The sequence below is a fragment of the Salmo salar genome, chromosome ssa01 (assembly GCF_905237065.1).
Source record: "Salmo salar chromosome ssa01, Ssal_v3.1, whole genome shotgun sequence".
Classification (NCBI taxonomy): domain Eukaryota; kingdom Metazoa; phylum Chordata; class Actinopteri; order Salmoniformes; family Salmonidae; genus Salmo; species Salmo salar.
This window is the reverse complement of record NC_059442.1, coordinates 31568425-31589929: the sequence shown is the minus strand read 5'-3', so window position 1 is coordinate 31589929 and position 21505 is coordinate 31568425. Positions and strand designations below refer to the sequence as shown.

General features: G+C 42.9%; 1 protein-coding gene across 18 annotated transcripts in view; it reads left to right on the top strand.

The window, feature by feature from the left end:
• The window catches only part of kiaa1109 (KIAA1109 ortholog), a 136039-nt gene that overhangs the window by 52230 nt on the left and 62304 nt on the right, over positions 1 to 21505 (top strand). For 14 of the 18 annotated variants that reach the window (XM_014191706.2, XM_014191817.2, XM_045716906.1 and 11 more), the window contains exons 29-41: positions 1921 to 2058; positions 2170 to 2240; positions 10655 to 10828; positions 11067 to 11187; positions 14196 to 14339; positions 14491 to 14621; positions 14718 to 14920; positions 15102 to 15299; positions 15393 to 15604; positions 15742 to 16044; positions 19259 to 19411; positions 19573 to 19813; positions 20005 to 20159. In XM_014191706.2, coding sequence (XP_014047181.2) covers positions 1921 to 2058; positions 2170 to 2240; positions 10655 to 10828; positions 11067 to 11187; positions 14196 to 14339; positions 14491 to 14621; positions 14718 to 14920; positions 15102 to 15299; positions 15393 to 15604; positions 15742 to 16044; positions 19259 to 19411; positions 19573 to 19813; positions 20005 to 20159 — 2244 coding nt within the window. The remainder of the gene's footprint in view (positions 1 to 1920; positions 2059 to 2169; positions 2241 to 10654; positions 10829 to 11066; positions 11188 to 14195; positions 14340 to 14490; positions 14622 to 14717; positions 14921 to 15101; positions 15300 to 15392; positions 15605 to 15741; positions 16045 to 19258; positions 19412 to 19572; positions 19814 to 20004; positions 20160 to 21505) is intronic. The other 4 variants (XM_014191821.2, XM_014191814.2, XM_014191721.2 and 1 more) reach the window with 2 other exon arrangements.

Sequence of the window (21505 nt, the reverse complement as noted above, 5' to 3'; positions counted from 1 at the left end):
TAAACTTCTGACTCACTGGGAATGTGATGAATGAAATTAAAGCTGAAATAAAATCACTCTACTATTATTCTGACATTTCACATTCTTAAAATAAAGTGGTGATCCTAACTGACCTAAAACAGGAACATTTTTCTTGGATTAAATGTCAGGAATTGTGAAAAACTGAGTTTAAATGTATTTGGCTAAGGTGTATGTAAACTTCCGACTTCAACTGTATATAAAAAATGTATACTTTATGTGAATACATTTTTAAAAAGTAATTCCGAATTACCACAGATTGGTAATTAACATGTACCCAGAAATGTGGGTAACTTTTGTAAATTACCAGTAGTTTTGCAAACCTACACCTGTATTGTTGTTTGTCAGGGAGAATAGGGAATCATGACAGCTATATTCATTGCATCTTAAATCGAGGTCGACCGATTATGATTCTTCAACACCGATACCGATTATTGGAGGACCCAAAAAAAGCCGATACTGATTACTCGGCCGATTTAAAACAAATATATATATTTGTAATAATGACAATTACAACAATACTGAATGAACACTTATTTTAACTTAATATAATACATCAATAAAATCAATTTAGTCTGAAATAAATAATGAAACATGTTCAATTTGGTTTAAATAATGCAAAAACAAAGTGTTGGAGAAGAAAGTAAAAGTGCAATATGTGCCATGTAAGAAAGCTAACGTTTAAGTTCCTTGCTCAGAACATATGAAAGCTCGTGGTTCCTTTTAACATGAGTTCGATATTCCCAGGTAAGAAGTTTTAGGTATTATAGGACTATTTCTCTCTATACCATTTGTATTTCATATACCTTTGACCATTGGATGTTCTAATAGGTACTTTAGTATTGCCAGCCAAATCTCGGGAGTTGATAGGCTTGAAGTCATAAACAGCTCAATGCTTGAAGCACAGCGAAGAGCTGCTGGCAAATGCAGGAAAGTGCTGTTTGAATGAATGCTTACGAGCCTGCTGCTGCCTACCACCACTTAGTCAGACTGCTCTATCAAATCATAGACTTGATTATAACATAATAACACACAGAAATACGAGCCTTAGGACATTAATATGGTCAAATCTGGAAACTATCATTTCAAAAACAAAAGGTTTATTCTTTCAGTGAAATATGGAACTGTTCCATATTTTATCTAATGGGTGGCATCCCTAAGACTAAATATTGCTGTTGCATTGCACAACCTTCAATGTTATGTCATAATGATAAACAATTCTGGCAAATTAATTACGGTCTTTGTTAGGAAGAAATGGTCTTCACACAGTTCGCAACGAGCCAGGCGGCCCAAACTGCTGCATATACCCTGACTCTGCTTGCACAGAATGCAAGAGAAGTGACACAATTTCCCTAGGTAAAGAAATTCATGTTAGCAGGCAATATTAACTAAATATGCAGGTTTAAAAATATATACTTGTGTATTGATTTTAAGAAAGGCATTGATGTTTATGGTTCGGTACACATTGGTGTGCAACAACAGTGCTTTTTTCGCGAATGCGCTTGTTAAATCACCCGTTTGATGAAGTAGGCTGTGATTCAATGATAAATTAACAGGCACTGCATCGATTATATGCAACGCAGGACAAGCTAGATAAACTAGTAATATCATCAACCATGTGTAGTTAACTAGTCATTATGTTAAGATGGATTTTTTTTATAAGATAAGTTTAATGCTAGCTAGCACCTTACCTTGGCTCCTTGCTGCACTCGCATAACAGGTAGTCAGTCTGCCACGCAGTCTCCTCGTGGAGTGCAATGTAATCGGCCATAATCTGTGTCCAAAAATGCCGATTACCGATTGTTATGAAAAATTTAAATCAGCCCAAATTAATCGGCCATTCCGATTAATCGGTTGACCTCTGATCTTAAACCTTCTGACCGTCTTCTGAATACACCCCAGGTGTCTAACTGGTCTCAGAAGCAGCCCACCAATAAGAGGACCTCCAAGTCCTCACTACACCGCCCCCTGGACCTGGACACGCCCACCAGTGAGGAGAGCTCTTCCTCCTTCGACCAGCTCTCTATTCCCAGCTTTAAGGTAAGAAACAAATTCTATATAGACAGTGTGTGTGTGTTTTTGTGTGTTACTGTGTGTGTCTGTTCGTCCGTGGAGTACCCTGAGGTCTTAACCCTTTCTCTTATGTTGTAGGTGGTTAAACAAGGCCTCTCTGCCAGCTCTCTACTAGACAGAGGTCTTTCGTTGATGGGAGACACAAACAAGTATTTCAAATTTATTTTGCTAGCCTTTGTTGACTATGTGTGTGTGTGCATCATATACACTGAGTGTACAAAACATTAGGACCTCCTGCTCTTTCCATGACATAGACTGTCCAGGTGAAAGCTATGATCCCTTATTGATGTCACCTGTTAAATCCACTTCAATCTGTACAGTGCATTTGGAAAGTATTCAGACCCCTTCCCTTTTTCCACATTTTGTTACGTTACAACCTTATTCTAAAATGTATAAAATATATTTTTTTCCCTCATCAATCTACACACAATACCCCATAATGACAAAGCGAAAACAGGTTTTAAAAAAACAGAAATACCTTATTTACATAAGTATTAAGACCCTTTCCTATGAGACTTGAAATTGAGCTCAGCTGCAGTTTCCATTGATTATCCTTGGGATGTTTCTGCTTCTTGATTGGAGTTCACCTGTGGTAAATTCAATTGATTGGACAAGATTTGGAAAGGCACACACCTGTCTATATAAGGTCCCACAGTTGACAGTGCATGTCAAAGCAAGCCATGATGTTGTCCGTAGAGCTCCGAGACAGGATTCTGACGAGGAACGATCTGGGGAAGGGTAACAAAACATTTCTGCAGCATTGAAGGTCCCCAACAACACAGTGTCCTCCATCATTCTTAAATGGAAGAAGTTTGAAACCACCAAGTCTCTTTCTAGAGCTGGCCGCTCGGCCAAACTGAGCAATTGGGGGAGAAGGGCCTTGGTCAGGGAGGTGACCAAGAACCCGATGGTCACTCTGACAGAGCTCCAGAGTTCCTCTGTGGAGATGGGAGAACCTTCCAGAAGGACAACCATCTCTGCAGCACTCCACTTATCTCTGCAGCACTCCACTTATCGGCCAGACGGAAGCCACTCCTCAATAAAAGGCACATGACAACCCGCTTGGAGTTTGCCAAAGGCACCTAAAGACTCTCAGACCATGAGAAACAAGATTGTCTGGTCTGATGAAACCAGGATTGAACTCTTTGGCCTGGATGCCAAGCGTCACCTCTGGAAGAAACTAGGCACCATCCCTATGGTGGTGGCAGCATCATGCTGTGGATATTTTTTTCAGCGGCAGGGACTGGGAGACGAGTCAGGATTGAGGGAAAGATGAACAGAGCAAAGTACAGAGCGATGCTTGATGAAAACCTGCTCCAGACACCTCAGACTGGGGCGAAGGTTCACCATCCAACAGGACTGCGACCCTAAGCTCACCGCCAAGACAACGCAGGAATGGCTTCAGGACAAGTCTCTGAATGTCCTTGAGTGGCCCAGCCAGAGCCCGGATTTGAACCCGATCGAACATCTCTGGAGAGACCTGAAAATAGCTGTGCATCGATGCTCCCCATACATTCTGACAGAGCTTGCGAGGATCTACCCAAGAAGACTCAAGTCTGTAATCGCTGTCAAAGGTGCTTCAAGAAAGTTCTGAGTAAGGAGTCTGAATGCGTATGTAAACGTGCTAGTTTATTTTTTTTAATACATTTTCAAAAATGTCTAAACCTGTTTTTGCTTTGTCATTATGGGGTAATGTGTGTAGATTGATGAGTGGGGGCGGGGGACTATTGAATCCATTTTAGAAAAAGGCTGTATTGTAACAAAATGTGGAGAAAGTGAAGGGGTCTGAATACTTTCTGAATGCACTGTAGATGAAGGGGAAGAGACAGGTTAAAGAAGGATTGTTAAGCCATGAGACAGTTGAGACATGGATTGTGTATAATAATGTAAACTTGGCAAAAAAAGAAACGTCCCTTTTTCAGGACCATGTCTTTCAAAGATAATTTGTAAAAATCCAAATAACGTCACAGATCTTTATTGTGAAGGGTTTAAACACTGTTTCTCATGCTTGTTCAATGAACCATAAACAATTAATGAACATGCACCTGTGGAATGGTCTTTATTAAGGCACTAACAGCTTACAGACGGTAGGCAATTAAGGTCACAATTATGAAAACGTAGGACACTAAAGAGGCCATTCTACTGACTCTGAAAAACACCAAAAGAAAGATGCCCAGGGTCCCTGCTCATCTGCGGGAACGTGCCTTAGGACTGCAGATGTGGCCAGGGCAATATATTGCAATGTCCGTACTGTGAGACGCCTAAGACAGTGCAACAGGGAGACAGGACGGACAGCTGATCGTCTTCGCAGTGGCAGACCACGTGTAACAACACCTGCACAGGATCGGTACATCCAAACATCACACCTGCGGGACAGGTACAGGATGGCAACAACAACTGCCCGAGTTACACCAGGAACGCACAATCCCTCCATCAGTGCTCAGACTGTCCGCAATAGGCTGAGAGAGGCTGGACTGAGGGCTTGTAGGCCTGTTGTAAGGCAGGTCCTCGCCAGACATCACCGGCAACAACTTCGCCTATGGGCACAAACCGTCCGTCGCTGGACCAGACAGGACTGGCAAAAAGTGCTCTTCACTGACGAGTCGCGGTTTTGTCTCACCAGGGGTGATGATCGGATTCGCATTTATCGTCGAAGGAATGAGCGTTACACTGAGGCCTGTACTCTTGAGCGGGATTGAAGGTGGAGGGTCCGTCATGGTCTGGGGCGGTGTGTCACAGCATCATCAGACTGAGCTTGTTGTCATTGCAGGCAATCTCAACGCTGTGTGTTACAGGGAAGACATCCTCCTCCCTCAGGTAGTACCCTTCCTGAAGGCTCATCCTGACATGACCCTCCAGCATGACAATGCCACCAGCCATACTGCTCATTCTGTGCGTGATTTCCTGCAAGACAGGAATGTCAGTGTTCTGCCATGGCCAGCGAAGAGCCCGGATCTCAATCCCATTGAGCACATCTGGGACCTTTTGGATCGGAGGGTGAGGGCTAGGGCCATTCCCCCCAGAAATGTCCGGGAACTTGCAGGTGCCTTGGTGGAAGAGTGGGGTAACATCTCACAGCAAGAACTGTCAAATCTGGTGCAGTCCATTAGGAGGAGATGTACTGCAGTACTTAATGCAGCTGGTGGCCACACCAGATACTGACTGTTACTTTTGATTTTGACCCCCCTTAGTTCAGGGACACATTATTCCATTTCTGTTAATCACATGTCTTGTTCAGTTTGTTTCAGTTGTTGAATCTTGCTATGTTCATAACTATTTACACATGTTAAGTTTGCTGAAAATTGCTGAGTTTATGTGTGCTGTTCAGAGGGTGAATGGGCAAGACAAAATAATTAAGTGCCGTTGAACGGGGCAGTGTTGTGTTTGAAACCACCTAATGTGAGACCGATTCAAAACCAAGACCGGAGCGACACGAGTCCGAGTCAAGACCAAGAACGGAGGGGGACGAGAGGTCAGAGACCGAGTGAAGACGAGACCAGAAAATGCAAGTCTGTAATTTTGCAAATCATCAACATAAGAGTTCAAAATGTCCAGTATTTCTGTGTTCATATTTCAGAAGAACATATCGATTCTTTCGACATTTAAAATGGTGACAAATCCCATGCTGAGGGCAAATAGACACTCTACACATTTTTACTAACGCTTACACAGTGGAGAACAATGAGGGCCTTCTACGCTTTCAGAGAAAGGCTAAGGAATTATAAAATAATACAAATTATTATATTATTCTTTTCAGTGATGTTCTGATTTAATCTCTTCGGTGTTTGTTAGAAAGGAAAGGGTTAACACTGGAGAGAAAAAAGATCCAAACACAATTTTTCTTTGGGGTTCTCTGGGGAGATAAATATTTAAGTGATAATGCTCGAGAAGCCGGTGTTTGGAGGATATATTGGCATGGGTGTTCATCGAGGGCCGGCAAACCGTGCCAATATCTTCCAAACACCGGGTTCGAGGGCATGATCACTTTTATACAACAGGTTCCCAACATATTCAAATAATTGTACATCTTTTCATAAAAACATTATTTTGATTAATTTATTCATACTATTTCATCCTTCCACAAGATATAGTCCCGACACAAATCTAGGGTTGCTACCTAAGCCGGCTGGTCGTTCTGTCGGTTCGGTTGCCAGAGATGCGACCCATTCAGTCTTTTTCTTCTGTATCTTTAGGAGCAACCCAGTCATTCGTTCTGAATGTTCCATTGCCATACTGGCTGGCAAAGTTCTTATCCCTTGCTTGCTGGCTAGGCAACTACGGCTAACTTACTCACAACAAAAAGTGCAGCCAGAATAACAGCAAATCAAATCTAATTGTATTGGAAACATACACATAGTTAGCAGAAGTTATTGCGGGTGTTTAGCGAAATGCTTGTGTTCCTAGCTCCAACAGTGCAGTAGTATGTAACAATTCACAACAATACACACATCTAAAAGTAAAAGAATGGAATTAAGAAATATAAAATACAGTAGTATAGAATACAGTATATACATATGAAATGAGTAAAGCAGTATGTAAACATTATTAAAGTGACTAGTGATTCCATGTTTATGTATATGGGGCAGCAGCCTCTAAGGTGCAGGATTGAGTAACTGGGTGGTAGCTGGCTAGTGATGGCTATTTAACATTCTGATGGCTCTGTGATAGAAGCTGTTTTTCAGTCTCTTAGGTCCCAGCTTTGATGCACCTGTACTGACCTCGCCTTCTGGATGGTAGCAGGGTGAACAGGCCATGACTCGGGTGGTTGATGTCCTTGATGATCTTTTTGGCCTTCCTGTGACAAAGTAGATGCATTTGCGTTTGTTTAAGCTGTTTTCCAGTGACATTTATTTGGATACATTCATAACAATGAGCTAAACATGCACGATTTCGCCTAGCATAGAAAATGGCCTATCTCGTCAGGACACTGCTGTTCAGAGGAGCTAGCCAACAACACAGCTAACACAATGACTTCAAACTGATGCTGGAAAGACAGCAAACTAGCTGCACTTCGTTTCATTTGACCTGTTTTCTATTGATAGTTCTTTGTATATATCCATAAAAAATATGCTGATTCATGATTTCGACTGGCTGAAAAAAGCTGCCTGCCTGTCTGTCTCATCTCGACTCCCGACACGTTCATTACTATGGGCAGAGGTGGGAAAAGTACTCAATTGTCATACTTGAGTAAAAGTAAAGATACCTTAATATAAAATGACTAAAGTGAAAGTAACCCAGTAAAATACTACTTGAGTAAAAGTCTAAAAGTATTATATTTTAAATGTACTGTAGTTAAGTACAGTGGTGGACAAAGTACTACATTTTCATACTTAAGTAAATGCTATACATCAAATTCCTTTTTTATTACTTTTGACAGCAAGGGTCACACTCCAACATAATTTACAAAGGAAGCATTTATGTTTAGTGAGTCCACCAGATCAGAGGCAGTAGGGATGACCAGGGACGTTTATTTTATTTTTTACCTTTATTTAACTAGGCAAGTCAGTTAAGAACAAATTCTTATTTTCAATGACCGGCTAGGAACAGTGGGTTAACTGTCTTGTTCAGAATGACAGGTTTTTACCTTATCAGCTCAGGGGTTTGATCTTGCAACCTTTCAGTTACTAGTCCAACGCTCTAACCACTAGGCTACCTTTCGTTCTCTTGATAAGTGTGTGAATTGGACCTTTTTCCTGTACTGCTAAGCATTCAAATTGTAACTAGTACTTTTGGGTGTCAGGGAAAATGTATTGAGTAAAAAGTACTTAATTTTCTTTAGAAATGCAGTGAAGTAAAAGTAGTCAAATGTAAATAGTAAAGTACAGATACCCCAAAAAATGACTTAAGTAGTACTTTAAAGTATTTTTACTTAAGTACTTTACACCACTGACTATGGGACAGGTAGAGATCGAATTTGAATATTGAAACAATGTTGCGAATATCAGCGAGACAGACAGCAAGGTTTATACAAATCTCCGCTGTTGAAACTAAATGTTAGTATAAAAGAAATGTGAGAATGTCTACATGCTTTTTATAGTGGAGATCAAGTTTATAAATTGCCTGGCTGGGCTGATGAGACCGTGGATTGCAAAGTCAGATGGAACAGAGTAAATAGGCATTTTATTGTCATAGATTTAGCCGGTGGTAACTTGTGGAATAGACACCGGCTAGAATGTAGTTTTAACCGATCAGCAGAAATTAGACCCACCTGTTGTATAAAGCTAGCTATGTCAGCCATTTGCTAGGCCATCAGAAGCATCTGCCATTCAACTGTATTAGGGCAAAGGTTTGGAGTGGAATCAACCAATCACATTGACTTGTAATGGATGGAACCGTTTTTACAAAAACGTATGGAAACTGTTGCCTTATCGAAGGCCAACAGGTCACTGTGCAATATCGAGCAGTAGTTTTCCCACGGTCAAGCTAGTTAGCTTTTGTTGTAGGCTAGTTTGTAGCGGCTGCAGCAGGTTTTATCAAAGAGGATGTTCTTGCTAATTTGTTAGGTTCTCCTTTTTCAAGAATAACTTTCAACAAGAACTTAGGTTTCAAATGATCATCTGGTGAGTGAAACTGTTTTATTTTTTTACATTGAAACTCGCATGCTGCTGTTAGCCATCTCTCTGAAAATGAATAACTTAAGTGTGAAACATAGTTGCGTTTAAACTGTAGCTCACCGGTTACTTTGTGTGCTAAACGTGAAACTTGTTTTGCAATGGGAAGTAATAGTTGTACATTTTGATTGGGAAATGCTTAGCCTAATGGTTGTTTTTGTATTCCTATAATTGGGACCTACTGGCTTATTATGTATGAGTGAATGGACTGCTAACGTTCTATCGGCCCTATGCAGTGGTATAGTGGTGCCTGGAGATGTGGGTCCTGTGTGAAGGAAAGTCCCCCTGTGTGAAAAATTCTATGTTTTCCTATAGATTTCAGATTTTCACTCTCAAAATAATTTACAAAAAAAAGAAAAATGACAAGAATGTGATGTTAAGTCCACAACAATGCTTAAACCACATCAGGAAAAACATTGGAAGTCTGGGAACATTTTTTTAAATATAATTATGGAGGGTGTAGTTGCCTTTTAATTCAATTGTGCAAAACAAATGCCCTCCCCATTGATACAACTCAGCATTATATAATTGCAGTCAACTTTTAATTGGGAAGGTTTTTTGGTTAAGCCTTTAGAAATGATCATGAAAATAGCATGATGACTGAATTGCGCATCTAACCAAGACCATGGACCAAACTTTTTCAATACCTGGTTTGCCTTCCCATTGTTACCTTAGTTGGCATTTACTGGTAGATATCATGAGTTGAAACGTCTTTCCTACGTACCGGCTACTGATGTCATTCTTCTGTGAGCTGCTCAATACGACAACCAGTTGAGAGCTGCACGCTCTTCCTGCCTGCAGATGATATTCCACTGAAACTAGGTTATGTGTGCTGCCCGCTTTGCAATTGTGTAGGCTACTTTGTGCATGATTTCACTATTGTACTACATAATTAATAAGTCGTATACCTCCACTACATTACTTTGATATACAACACTAGGGATTAAGAAGTGAGTATACACAATGCCCACTGAAAACAAAGTGGGTATAGGGCCTATACCTGCGTATATAGCCTCCACTACACCACTGTGTTTTACAAAAAGTGCACTCTCTTACATGTGTGCTGGTATTACGATTGCTGTCCTTTCAGCATCACAAGCATGTCACACACTGAAGGCCTAGGTCCAATAGGTTTGCCACTGCGCAAACATGTCTATTATAGATATAAAGACTTTTACAATTTCCCCCCCGTCTCCCCTTACTAATAGTGAGCATGCAACTTTCCAACAATTTCCCGACTCTTCCCTACCAGCGAGTCAAGGAAATTCTGACAAAGTTTGAGGATATTTTTCAATTAAAGGACAGTAATATTACGAGTAAAGTAGGAATCCCAGGTTTCAATAAGCGATAAGATATTAATGTTTCAAGAAAGGAGAGTATATATTGTATTCGGGCCTAGTGAAGCACTTTTATGCACTGACTGAATGGAAGATTATGATTATTCTCGGCTGGTCCTGGGAAGTGAAAATGTATCCGACACCGAGACAAGACCGAGACACTCAATATGTGGTCTCCAGACTGGACTCTACAACACTGGAACAAGGTAGTAGGTGCCAGGCGCACCGGTTTGTGTGTGTCAAGAACTGCAACACTGCTGGGTTTTCCACGCTCTACAGTTTCCTATGTGTATCAAGAATGGTCCACCACCCAAAGGACATCCAGCCAACTTGACACAACTGTGGGATGCATTGGAGTCAACATGGGTCAGCATCCCTGTTGAACGCTTTTGACACATTGTAGAGTCCATGCCCCGATGAATTGAGATGGTCTGAGGGATAAAGGGGGTGCAACTCAATATTAGGAAGGTGTGCCATATGTTTTTGTACACTCAGTGTATGTGTGTCTGCTCCATATAATTACATATAGAACTCATTTAATAGGATCTCTATGGTCTGCTCTGTGTGTTTCTCACACACAGATCTGTAACTGCATCTCTCTCTATGTGACTATAGCCAACCGTACACTCCTCTGGATAAGGCGGCGATGGAGAACACAGACGACACCACCACCACTGAGGACTGGACCTTGGAGCAGCCCCTCTCCCAGACCAGAACCACCGCCATCGTGGAAGTGAAAGGGGCCATCAATGTGGTGCTCACCCCTCTAGTGGCTGAAGCTCTGGACAGGTAACATCAACTGGGTTTATACTAAGTTCTAGTATGCTATAGCCACCAAAGGCTTGTGTAAAAATACTGTTATATAGGTCATCTTATAGACCAGCTCATCATTGAAAATTCAAAACATATTGGCTTTCCATCTGCAATCAGTGTCTCCCCACAGCAGATGTGCCCAGCAACTCTCCTTGTCATATTACAGGAATATATATTCCTAATGTCATTGACAATGTATGGGGTGTTATTACAGATACATTGAGTCTATGGTCCACTACGTCAGTATACGTCACCCTGCAGCCATTCTGGATGACCTCCATGGGAAGGTCCTAAACGAAGCCTATCAGATCAGCAAGTCCACTGTGACTGAATCCGTAAGTAAACCTCACCAAGGAGTAAATCTGGCTAAAAGTAGGGCACTATAAGGGTCTTTCTATAAATAATGGGGCCGATGTGTGACATTGGGATCAACATTTCTAAATGGTTTGAAATGAAAATGATTTTCATGCAGTTCCACATGTGTACTTAGAGGAATAAAAGTGAATATATACAAATTGACGAATAACTCCACCTATACAGCAACATTGGCCAAGGACATTCAGGGACTTTTTCAAGTACTTAATTTACATTTTCAACGACCTCAATATTTACAATTTACACTGAGTGTACAAAACATTAAGGACACCGCTCTTTCCGTAACAGACTGTGAATCCAGGTGAAAGCTACAGTACGATCCCTTATTGATGTCACTTGTCAAGATGTTAATGCTAATTGACGGTCAATTTCCATGAGACCGGCAGTTATTTCAATGACAATCACCAGCTGGCAAAATGTCATGACCGCAACAGCCCTAGCCAGGCGCATAGCCGCGGAAAGTAGGGGTGCTGAAGAGGCTGCAGCACCCCCTGAAAAATCATATATTTTTTTTAAAGTAGAGCACTGGGCCTTTAATAGTCAAAAAGATTTATAGCACCCCCACACACAAACTACATCCCGAGGCTATGGCCAGGCACGCTGATTTGTGTCGAGAACTGCAGCGCTGCTGGATTTTTCCACACTCAACAGTTTCCCGTGTGTATCAAGAATGGTCCACCACCGAAAGGACATCCAGACAACTTGACACAACTGTGGGAAGCATTGGAGTCAACATCTGCCAGCATCCCTGGCAGATGTTGGCACAAAGCATCCAAAAAGTGTCCAAAAAAGTAGGCCATTACCACTAAGAATAATGTATTTGTTAGGCCTTGCCAATACATTGATATTCTAATTATTATTACACCTAAAATAGGATTTGATTTAGAATAATGTGGACATTGGCTGACTAAATAGATTGGATGCATGCATGGCTGGTGCAGGCACACATAATAAATCCATGAATAGCGGTAGCGTTAATCTCACAATTTGAATCTCACTATTGCTGTACTTATAATGGGAAAGGGACCAAAAGCAAAGTTTATTTTTTAATGGAAGGATTTGTATGGAAAGCCAAGTTGAAGCCAGCATTAGATGTTTTCATCCTCATAATAACCGCTTGTGGTTTTAGCGCAACACGTGGTTTTACTGCAACAGAGTAGAGCAACACTGATCAATAATGAAATCACGGATAATTGTAACATGTTGATTTTGTCCACCCACACTAGATGTCGAAAAGCATTAAACATTTATGGCAATTTAGCTAGCTAGCTTGCACTTGCTAGCTAATTTGTCCTGGGATATAAACATCGGGTTGTTATTTTAACTGAAATGCACAAGGTCCTCTACTCCGACAATGAATCCAAAAAATAAAAGGGTAAACCGAGTTTGTTTCTAGTAATCTCTCCTCCTTCAGGCTTTTTCTTCTTCTTTGGACTTTATGGTGGTTGGCAACCAACTTAAAGGTGCATTACCACCACCAACTGGACTGGAGTGTGGACCTCAGTTTCAATCACCCACTTGGGTATATGCTCCTAAAAACCGATGAGGAGATGGAAGAGGCGAGACTTGCAGTGGGTAAAGCAGATGCTTGTTGACGCGCATGAGCGGTGTGGTCAGCATGTAAGGGATCAGGAGAACTTACAAATTGGCTACAATAATTAATTATAAGGACTTTTTGGGGACCAAAGTGAGGAAATTACTAATATTCTTGGTAGGCCTATTCCAATACTTGAATTTCTGAGCTCCAAATTCAAGTTCAAATGGGCTACTTCAAGCCCCTTGTATTGTTTAAAATTGCAGGTGTAACATGGAAAATAAAATGTATTTGTCATGTTATTTCATTACCAGATCATGTTGTGAAGAAGCATTTGTTGTCATTATATCTAGAATAATTAATAGGAATAGTGTTGGGGGTTGCACAATAGTCTATCCTATGCAATTGCACACAGTAGATTCTGTGTCCAATCCAAGTCACAGAAAACATGAACACATTACCTTGATGCTTTCTCTGTTAGATCTAACGAGACCCTGCTGTAAATCAAGCAGACAACAACAGATGATCAATATCAATTCGGTAGGGATATTAGATCCAATGTGGATCCAGGCGCAACTTTCTTCACCAGCATAACAAACCAGACACCAAAATGTTCTGGACATTTTTTGCGAACACCTTTTTTCTAGCACTTGGGCTGTTGTTGCGTCACATGCGCCCTCACAACAGCTGTTCGTCACTTAACTGTCCTTCTGAAAATTCCTTCCTGGATCAGATGTGTGAATATATCATGGCGTGACTAATCAGCTTTACACCAAATGCGCATCCAACAAGTATTATGCATAATTATTGAAGAAGCACATTAATGACAGTATCGATTTAGGTTTTAAGTGTCAAGGTAAGGTGACTATTTCAGTTAGAAGCGTTCGGTTTTGCAATTGCATTTATTATTTTTGATTTGGGTTTTCACCCCGTAACATAAGGAGACATGAAATGTTACAGAATTTTACGTAGTTACACTGCATTTCTGAGATCTCTATACAAAAAACTGTATGACAACTAGATCCAGGATTCTTACAGTGTTCAAGTAAAATGTCTAATTTAACTGATTAATGCTTAATATATGATATAATGACAACTTACTCTGCCATAAATGCGAGGACAGAAAAGTTGTGTTTTATGTCACATGATTTTGGACAAATCCATCAAGACACCAAACATGATAAAGGGTTCAACATTTTAAATCAACTCGTAAATTTGATTGAATATAGCTATGATCCCATCTTACCTTAATTTAATGACATGAAAAAAATTGGCTGATTATTATCAATAACTTATCAACAGCAGTAACAAGTTGTCCAGCGTAGGAAATCCTCACTGGTACCGTAGTTTATAGAAAGACCCATAAAGGGAATAGAGTGCAATTTTAGATTTACCCTAAGATTGTCCTGTTTTGAAATGGTTCCCCCATTATAGAGCTCAGCCATGCAGGAGCACAAGCTGTCCAAGACGGAGGGTACCACAGGCTCCCTCAACATGCCACATGGCCAAACGGAACTGAAGGTCAAACCAGACAACGTGAAGATCAAGGGCCTGCAAGCTAACGTGTCAATCCCTAAGGTAGGAATTGTGCCATGAAATTGTGCCAGGAAAATTGTATTGGACTTAAACAGAATTTAAACTAATTTGAAGTGAAATTAGTCGACTAGATCAATGCTGACCTAGAGTTGCATCTCTAATGTCCCAAAAATCTTTCTCTCTGGCTGTGCAGGTGAACCTGTGTCTGCTCCAGGCCTCTATAGAAGAGTGTTCTCCCTTCAGCTCCAGTAAGAGCCACATCACACACGTCTCTCTGGTTGCTCTCTGCTTCGACAGGATCGCCACACAGTTTCGCATGAACAGGTAACCTCATTTCCACCAGCCTGCACCTGTCTCCTTAAGACGGACACACACACACACAGTTACACCCTGTGCGTACCCTCCTGTCTGTCTCCACAGGGGCATAGTGGAGGAGACACCGAACACTGCAGAACACGGCCGTCCCTCCGTAAACTTGGAGAAGTACGCCTCGGCCACCAAGATGCAGCCACAGTCTTCAGGCTCACTGCGCTCCAACGCCGGCATTGAGAAGGGCAAGGAGATTGCTGCCAAGCTTAACATCCACCGCATCCACTGCCAACTACGAGGCCTGGATTCCAAAGGTGGGAATATGCTATTTTTTATTGAATGCTCTACAATGTGTTTTTTGAAACACCAGCCTTCACACCCAGCAGGCTGTCCATGACTGGAGTTAGAGACTTCTGCCCTAATATAATATTAAGTGTTAGCCAGTTGTGAAGTGAAACTTTCAAGTTTACCCATTTTTCCTGTCCTGTGGTTAAGACATAGGGACATGTGCCATCACGGCCATCCCTTTTGAGAAGTCCAAAGTGCTGTTCAGTCTGGAGGAAATAGATGAGTTTGCCCTTGTGGACGAGACGGAGAACTACACGGCTGCAGACCTGGTCCGCACCGCCGCCTCCCTGGAGAAGTGGGGCTGGATCATGTTTGAGTGCGGAATCGAGAACCTCACCGTCAAAGGTAATTTGTCATTACCAAGTTCAATTGATTGAATTGATGTTATTAACACCAACCCTGTAACACTTTTGCCTGATTGTGTGTGGATATGTGCAGGTGGACGTCAGTCGGGTGCAGTGCTGTACAGTGCGTTTGGCATGATGGGGCAGTCAGGTACTGGCGTGAACACTGGCATGTCCAAATCCAATGGCTCATCAGGCTCTCAGACGGGCAGCGGCTACAGCACTGATGTATCTGATGACAACCTGCCTAACGACGCCACAAGCCCCAACTCTGATGCCAACGGAAACTCAGACTCTGACGATCAGGTAACTCATCACTTTCAAATGTTGTGCTTGATCCAACCTCATTTCAGTAACGGAAAGCATTCAGACAAAATATAGACTTGCTTCTCTCTCTTGCTCCCCTCTCATTGGCCTCTGTGTGGTGTCGATTGCTCTTGCAGGATGAAGGGGTGGAGTCTGACGACCTGAAGAAGGACCTCCCCCTCATGCCCCCGCCCCCTGACTCCAGCAGCATGAAGCTCACCATCAAGGAGATCTGGTTCAGCTTCGCTGCCCCAACCAATGTACGCTCCCCCTCCCAGGCCATCTCCAGGCAGCTGAATCTCCTGAGCACAGCGACACCGGCGATCGGAGCCTGGTTGGTCCCCATCGACCAGCTCAAGTCTTCTCTGCGTAAGCTGGACATGGAGGGCACCTTGAGAGTGTGTGCTGTCATGGGCTGCATCATGACTGAAGCCTTGGAGGTCAGTACTGCACAGGTTGAGGGCTCCAATGCCTTTTGTCCATTCACGTATATTGTGTATGTAGATTGTGTAAATTCGTCTGTCTATTCTGTTTGTATATTTTGTCTATTGCTGTCAGCACAATTTTACCAGGTCAATTCAGGGTACATGTAAATGTATTTGGCAAATAAAGGTGATTCTGAGTCTACAGTGCATTCGGAAAGTATTCAGACCCCTTGACTTTTTCCACATTCTGTTACAGCCTTATTCTAAAATGGATGAAAAAAGAATAATCCTCCTCAATATACGCACACAATACCCCATTATTACAACGCAAAAAGGGGTTTTTAGAAATGTTTGCAAATGTATAATAAAAAATAAAATAAAAAATCACATTTACAAACGGTGGCTTGTGAAAGTATTTACCCCCTTGGCATTTTTCCTATTTTGTTGTCTTACAACCTGGAATTAAAATAGATTTTTGGGGGATTTGTATCATTTGATTTACACAACATGCCTACCACTTTGAAGATGCTAAATAGTTTTTATTGTGAAACAAACAAGAAATAAGACAAAAAAACAGAACTTGAGCGTGCATAACTATTCACCCCCCCAAAGTCAATACTTTGTAGAGCCACCTTTTACAGCAATTACAGCTGCAAGTCTCTTGGGGTATGTCTCTATAAGCTTGGCACATCTAGCCATGGGATTTTTGCCCATTCTTCAAAGCAAAACTGCTCCAGCTCCTTCAAGTTGGATGGGTTCCGCTATCTTTAAGTCATGCCACAGATTCTCAGTTGGATTGAGGTCTGGGCTTTGACTAGACCATTCCAAGACATTGAAATGTTTCCCCTTAAACCACTCAAGTGTTGCTTTAACATTATGCTTAGGGTCATTGTCCTGCTGGAAGGTGAACCTCCGTCCCAGTCTCAAATCTCTGGAAGACTGAAACAGGTTTTCCTCGAGAATATCCCTGTATTTAGCGCCATCCATCATTCCTTCAATTCTGACCATTTTCCCAGTCCCTGCTGAGGAAAAACATGCCCACAGCCACCACCATGCTTCACTGTAGGGATGATATTCTCGGGGTGATGAGAGGTGTTGGGTTTGCGCCAGACATAGCGTTTTCCTTGATGGCCAAAAAGCTACATTTTAGTCTCATCTGACAAGAGTACCATCTTCCATATCTTTGGGGAGTCTCCCACATGCCTTTTGGCGAACACCAAACGTGTTTGCTTATTTTTTTCTTTAAGCAATGGCTTTTTTCTGGCCACTCTTCCATAAAGCCCAGCTCTGTGGAGTGTACCGCTTAAAGTGATTCTATGGGCAGATACTCTAATCTCCACTGTGGAGCTTTACAGCTCCTTCAGGGTTATCTTTGGTCTCTTTGTTTTCTCTGATTAATGCCCTCCTTGCCTGGTCCGTGAGTTTTCGTGGGTGGCCCTCTCTTGGCAGGTTTGTTGTGGTGCCATATTCTTTCCATCTTTTAATAATGGATTTAATGGTGCTCAGTGCTTGCTTGGTGGTGCCCCTTGCTTAGTGGTGTTGCAGACTCTGGGGCCTTTCAGAACAGATATATATATATATATACTGAGATCATGTGACACTTAGATTGCACACATGTGGACTTTATTTAACTAATTATGTGACTTCTAAAGGTAATTGGTTGCACCAGATCTTATTTATGGGCTTCATAGCAAAGGGGCGAAAACATAATCACGCACCACTTTTTAGTAATTTTTTTTCATTTCACTATTTTGTGTATGGCCATGCAATCCAAATAAAAATCTATTGAAGGTTGTAATGCAACAAAATAGGAAAAACGCCAAGGGGGATGAATACTTTTGCAAGGCGCTCTATGTATTCAGACCCTTTACTCAGTACTTTGTTGAAGGAACTTTGGCAGCGATTACAGCCTCGAGTCTTCTTGAGTATGACGTTACAAGCTTGTCACACGTGTATTTGGGGAGTTTCTCCCATTCTTCTCTGCAGATTATCTCAAGCTGCACAGCTATTTTCAGGTCTCTCCAGAGATGTTCGATCGGGTTCAAGTCCGGACTCTGGCTGGGCCACTCATGGACATTGAGACTTGTCCCGAATCCACTCCTGCGTTTTGGCTGTGTGCTTAGGGTCATTATCCTATTGGAAGGTGAATCTTCACCCCAGTCTGAGCGCTCTGGAGCAGGTTTTCATCAAGGATCTCTCTATACTTTGCTCTGTTCATCTTTCCCCACGATCCAGTCCCTGCCGCTGGAAAACATGCCCACAGTATGATGCTTCCACCACCATGCTTCACCGTAGGGATGGTGCCAGGTTTCTTCCTCCTGGCATTCAGGCCAAAGAGTTCAATCTTGGTTTCATCAGACCAGAGAACCTTGTTTCTCATGGTCTGAGAATCCTTTAGGTGCCTTTTGGCAAACTCCAAGCGGGCTGTCATGTGCCTTTTACTGAGGAGTGGCTTCTGTCTGGCCACTCTACCATAAAGATCTGATTGGTGGAGTGCATCCGGAGATGGTTGTACTTATGGAAGGTTCTCCCATCTCCACAAAGGAACTCTGGAGCTCTGTCTTGGTCACCTCCCTAACCAAGGCCCTCCCCCGATTTCTCTGTTTGGCCAGGCGGCCAGCTCTAGGAAGAATCTTGGTGGTTCCAAACTTCTTCCATTTAAGAATGATGGAGGCCACTGTGTTCTTGGGGACCTTCAATGCTGCAGAAATGTTCTGGTACCCTTCCCCAGATCTGTGCTTCGACACAATCCTGTGTCAGAGCTCTACGGACAATTCCTTCAACCTCATGGCTTGGTTTTTGCTCTGACATGCAGTCAGCTGTGGGACCTTATATAGACAGGTGTGTGCCTTTCCAAATCATATCCAATCAATTGAATTTACCACAGGTGGACTCCAATCAAGTTGTTGAAACATCTCAAGGATGATCAATGGAAACAGGATGCACCTGAGCTCAATTTCAAGTCTCATAGCAAAGGGTCTGATTTACTTATGTAAATAAGGGATTTCTGTTTAACATTTTTTATACATTTGCTAACATTCTAATAACCTGTTTTTGCTTCGTCATTATGGGGTATTGTGTGTAGATTGATGAGGATTTTTTTTTTTTATATCCATTTTAGAGTAAGGCTGTAACGTAACAAAATGTGGGATTTGCGAAAGGGTCTGAATACTTTCCGAATGCACAGTGTATGAGACACATTCTCTTTTCTTTCCTTTGTTCTTTACAGAAAAAGAGTATCCACATCCCCTTTCGGAGCAAGTACAACAGGGTGACCAAGCGAGCACGCTACCTCCATGAGAACCCCTCCTGTCTGCTGTGTAACATCCTGCATCGCTACCTACAGCAGGCTGACTACTCAGTGATAGAGGAGGCCACTATGGTGAGACGTGTGTGTTTGCATTTAGAGGCTTGAGAACTTCGGTCTCGGCCATGATTGCCTGAATCAGGTTTGTTAGTGCTGGGCTGGAAGTAGCTCTCATGGATCTACCCTAAGTTAACTCCTAATAAGCCATTTAACCCATCTCATCTTGTCCTCTTTAGAATGACGGGCTGCCTGCCCTGGTGACCCTGAAAAAGGGTCTTGTGGCTCTGGCCCGTCAGTGGATGAAGTTTATTGTGGTGACCCAAGGCTTCAAGGCCATCGGCCTGATGAGGCCCAACCAGCTGCCCAAACCCAAGGAGACCCCCCTGCAGCAGACCTACCAGGTCCAGGGCCTGGACAACGGAGCGGCGCTGCAGAGTGACACCAGCGCCGACGGGGCCGAGTTCGAGTTCGACGCAGGTAGGAACTTTTTCCCTGAGTTTTTTATTTTTGTTGAATATTCTGGTAAATCAATACATGACAGGGAGACTTATCGAAACAATTGTACTGAAAAGTCCCCCCACATGTTAATACATTTGATGATGGGGATGACAATAATGCATGTAGTATGTTGGTCCAATGGGTTATATCATGTTGTAAATGCTGTCTAGCCACAGTGAGTGAACACACCATGCTGCTGGAGGGAGCATGCAGCCGCCCCCCGCCCACAGGAGACAAATCTGGACCGGTCAGCGGGGTGGAGATCATGAGGAAGCTGTCCAAGTCCCACACACACAGTGAATCTGCCCTCAAAATAAAGGTAAAGGTGTGTCTTTTAACTGTGTATCCACCTGTCTGTCTGCATTGTCTACTGAAGAAAAATATAAACGCAACATGCAACAATTTCAAGGATTTTACTGAGTTACAGTTTATAAAAGGAAACCAGTCAATTTAAATAAATTCATTAGACATTTATACACTGCTCAAAAAAATAAAGGGAACACTTAAACAACACAATGTAACTCCAAGTCAATCACACTTCTGTGAAATCAAACTGTCCACTTAGGAAGCAACACTGATTGACAATACATTTCACATGCTGTTGTGCAAATGGAATAGACAACAGGTGGAAATGATAGGCAATTAGCAAGACACCCCCAATAAAGGAGTGGTTCTGCAGGTGGGGACCACAGACCACTTCTCAGTTCCTATGCTTCCTGGCTGATGTTTTGGTCACTTTTGAATGCTGGCGGTGCTTTCACTCTAGTGGTAGCATGAGACAGAGTCTACAACCCACACAAGTGGCTCAGGTAGTGCAGCTCATCCAGGATGGCACATCAATGCGAGCTGTGGCAAGAAGGTTTGCTGTGTCTGTCAGCGTAGTGTCCAGAGCATGGAGGCGCTACCAGGAGACAGGCCAGTACATCAGGAGACGTGGAGGAGGCCGTAGGAGGGCAACAACCCAGCAGCAGGACCGCTACCTCCGCCTTTGTGCAAGGAGGAGCAGGAGGAGCACTGCCAGAGCCCTGCAAAATGACCTTCAGCAGGCCACAAATGTGCATGTGTCTGCTCAAACGGTCAGAAACAGACTCCATGAGGGTGGTATGAGGGCCCGACGTCCACAGGTGGGGGTTGTGCTTACAGCCCAACACTGTGCAGGACGTTTGGCATTTGCCAGAGAACACCAAGATTGGCAAATTCGCCACTGGCGCCCTGTGCTCTTCACAGATGAAAGCAGGTTCACACTGAGCACATGTGACAGACGTGACAGAGTCTGGAGACGCCGTGGAGAACGTTCTGCTGCCTGCAACATCCTCCAGCATGACCGGTTTGGTGGTGGGTCAGTCATGGTGTGGGGTGGCATTTCTTTGGGGGGCTGCACAGCCCTCCATGTGCTCGCCAGAGGTAGCCTGACTGCCATTAGGTACCGAGATGAGATCCTCAGACCCCTTGTGAGACCATATGCTGGTGCGGTTGGCCCTGGGTTCCTCCTAATGCAAGACAATGCTAGACCTCATGTGGCTGGAGTGTTGTCAGCAGTTCCTGCAAGAGGAAGGCATTGATGCTATGGACTGGCCCTCCCGTTCTCCAGACCTGAATCCAATTGAGCACATCTGGGACATCATGTCTCGCTCCATCCACCAACGCCACGTTGCACCACAGACTGTCCAG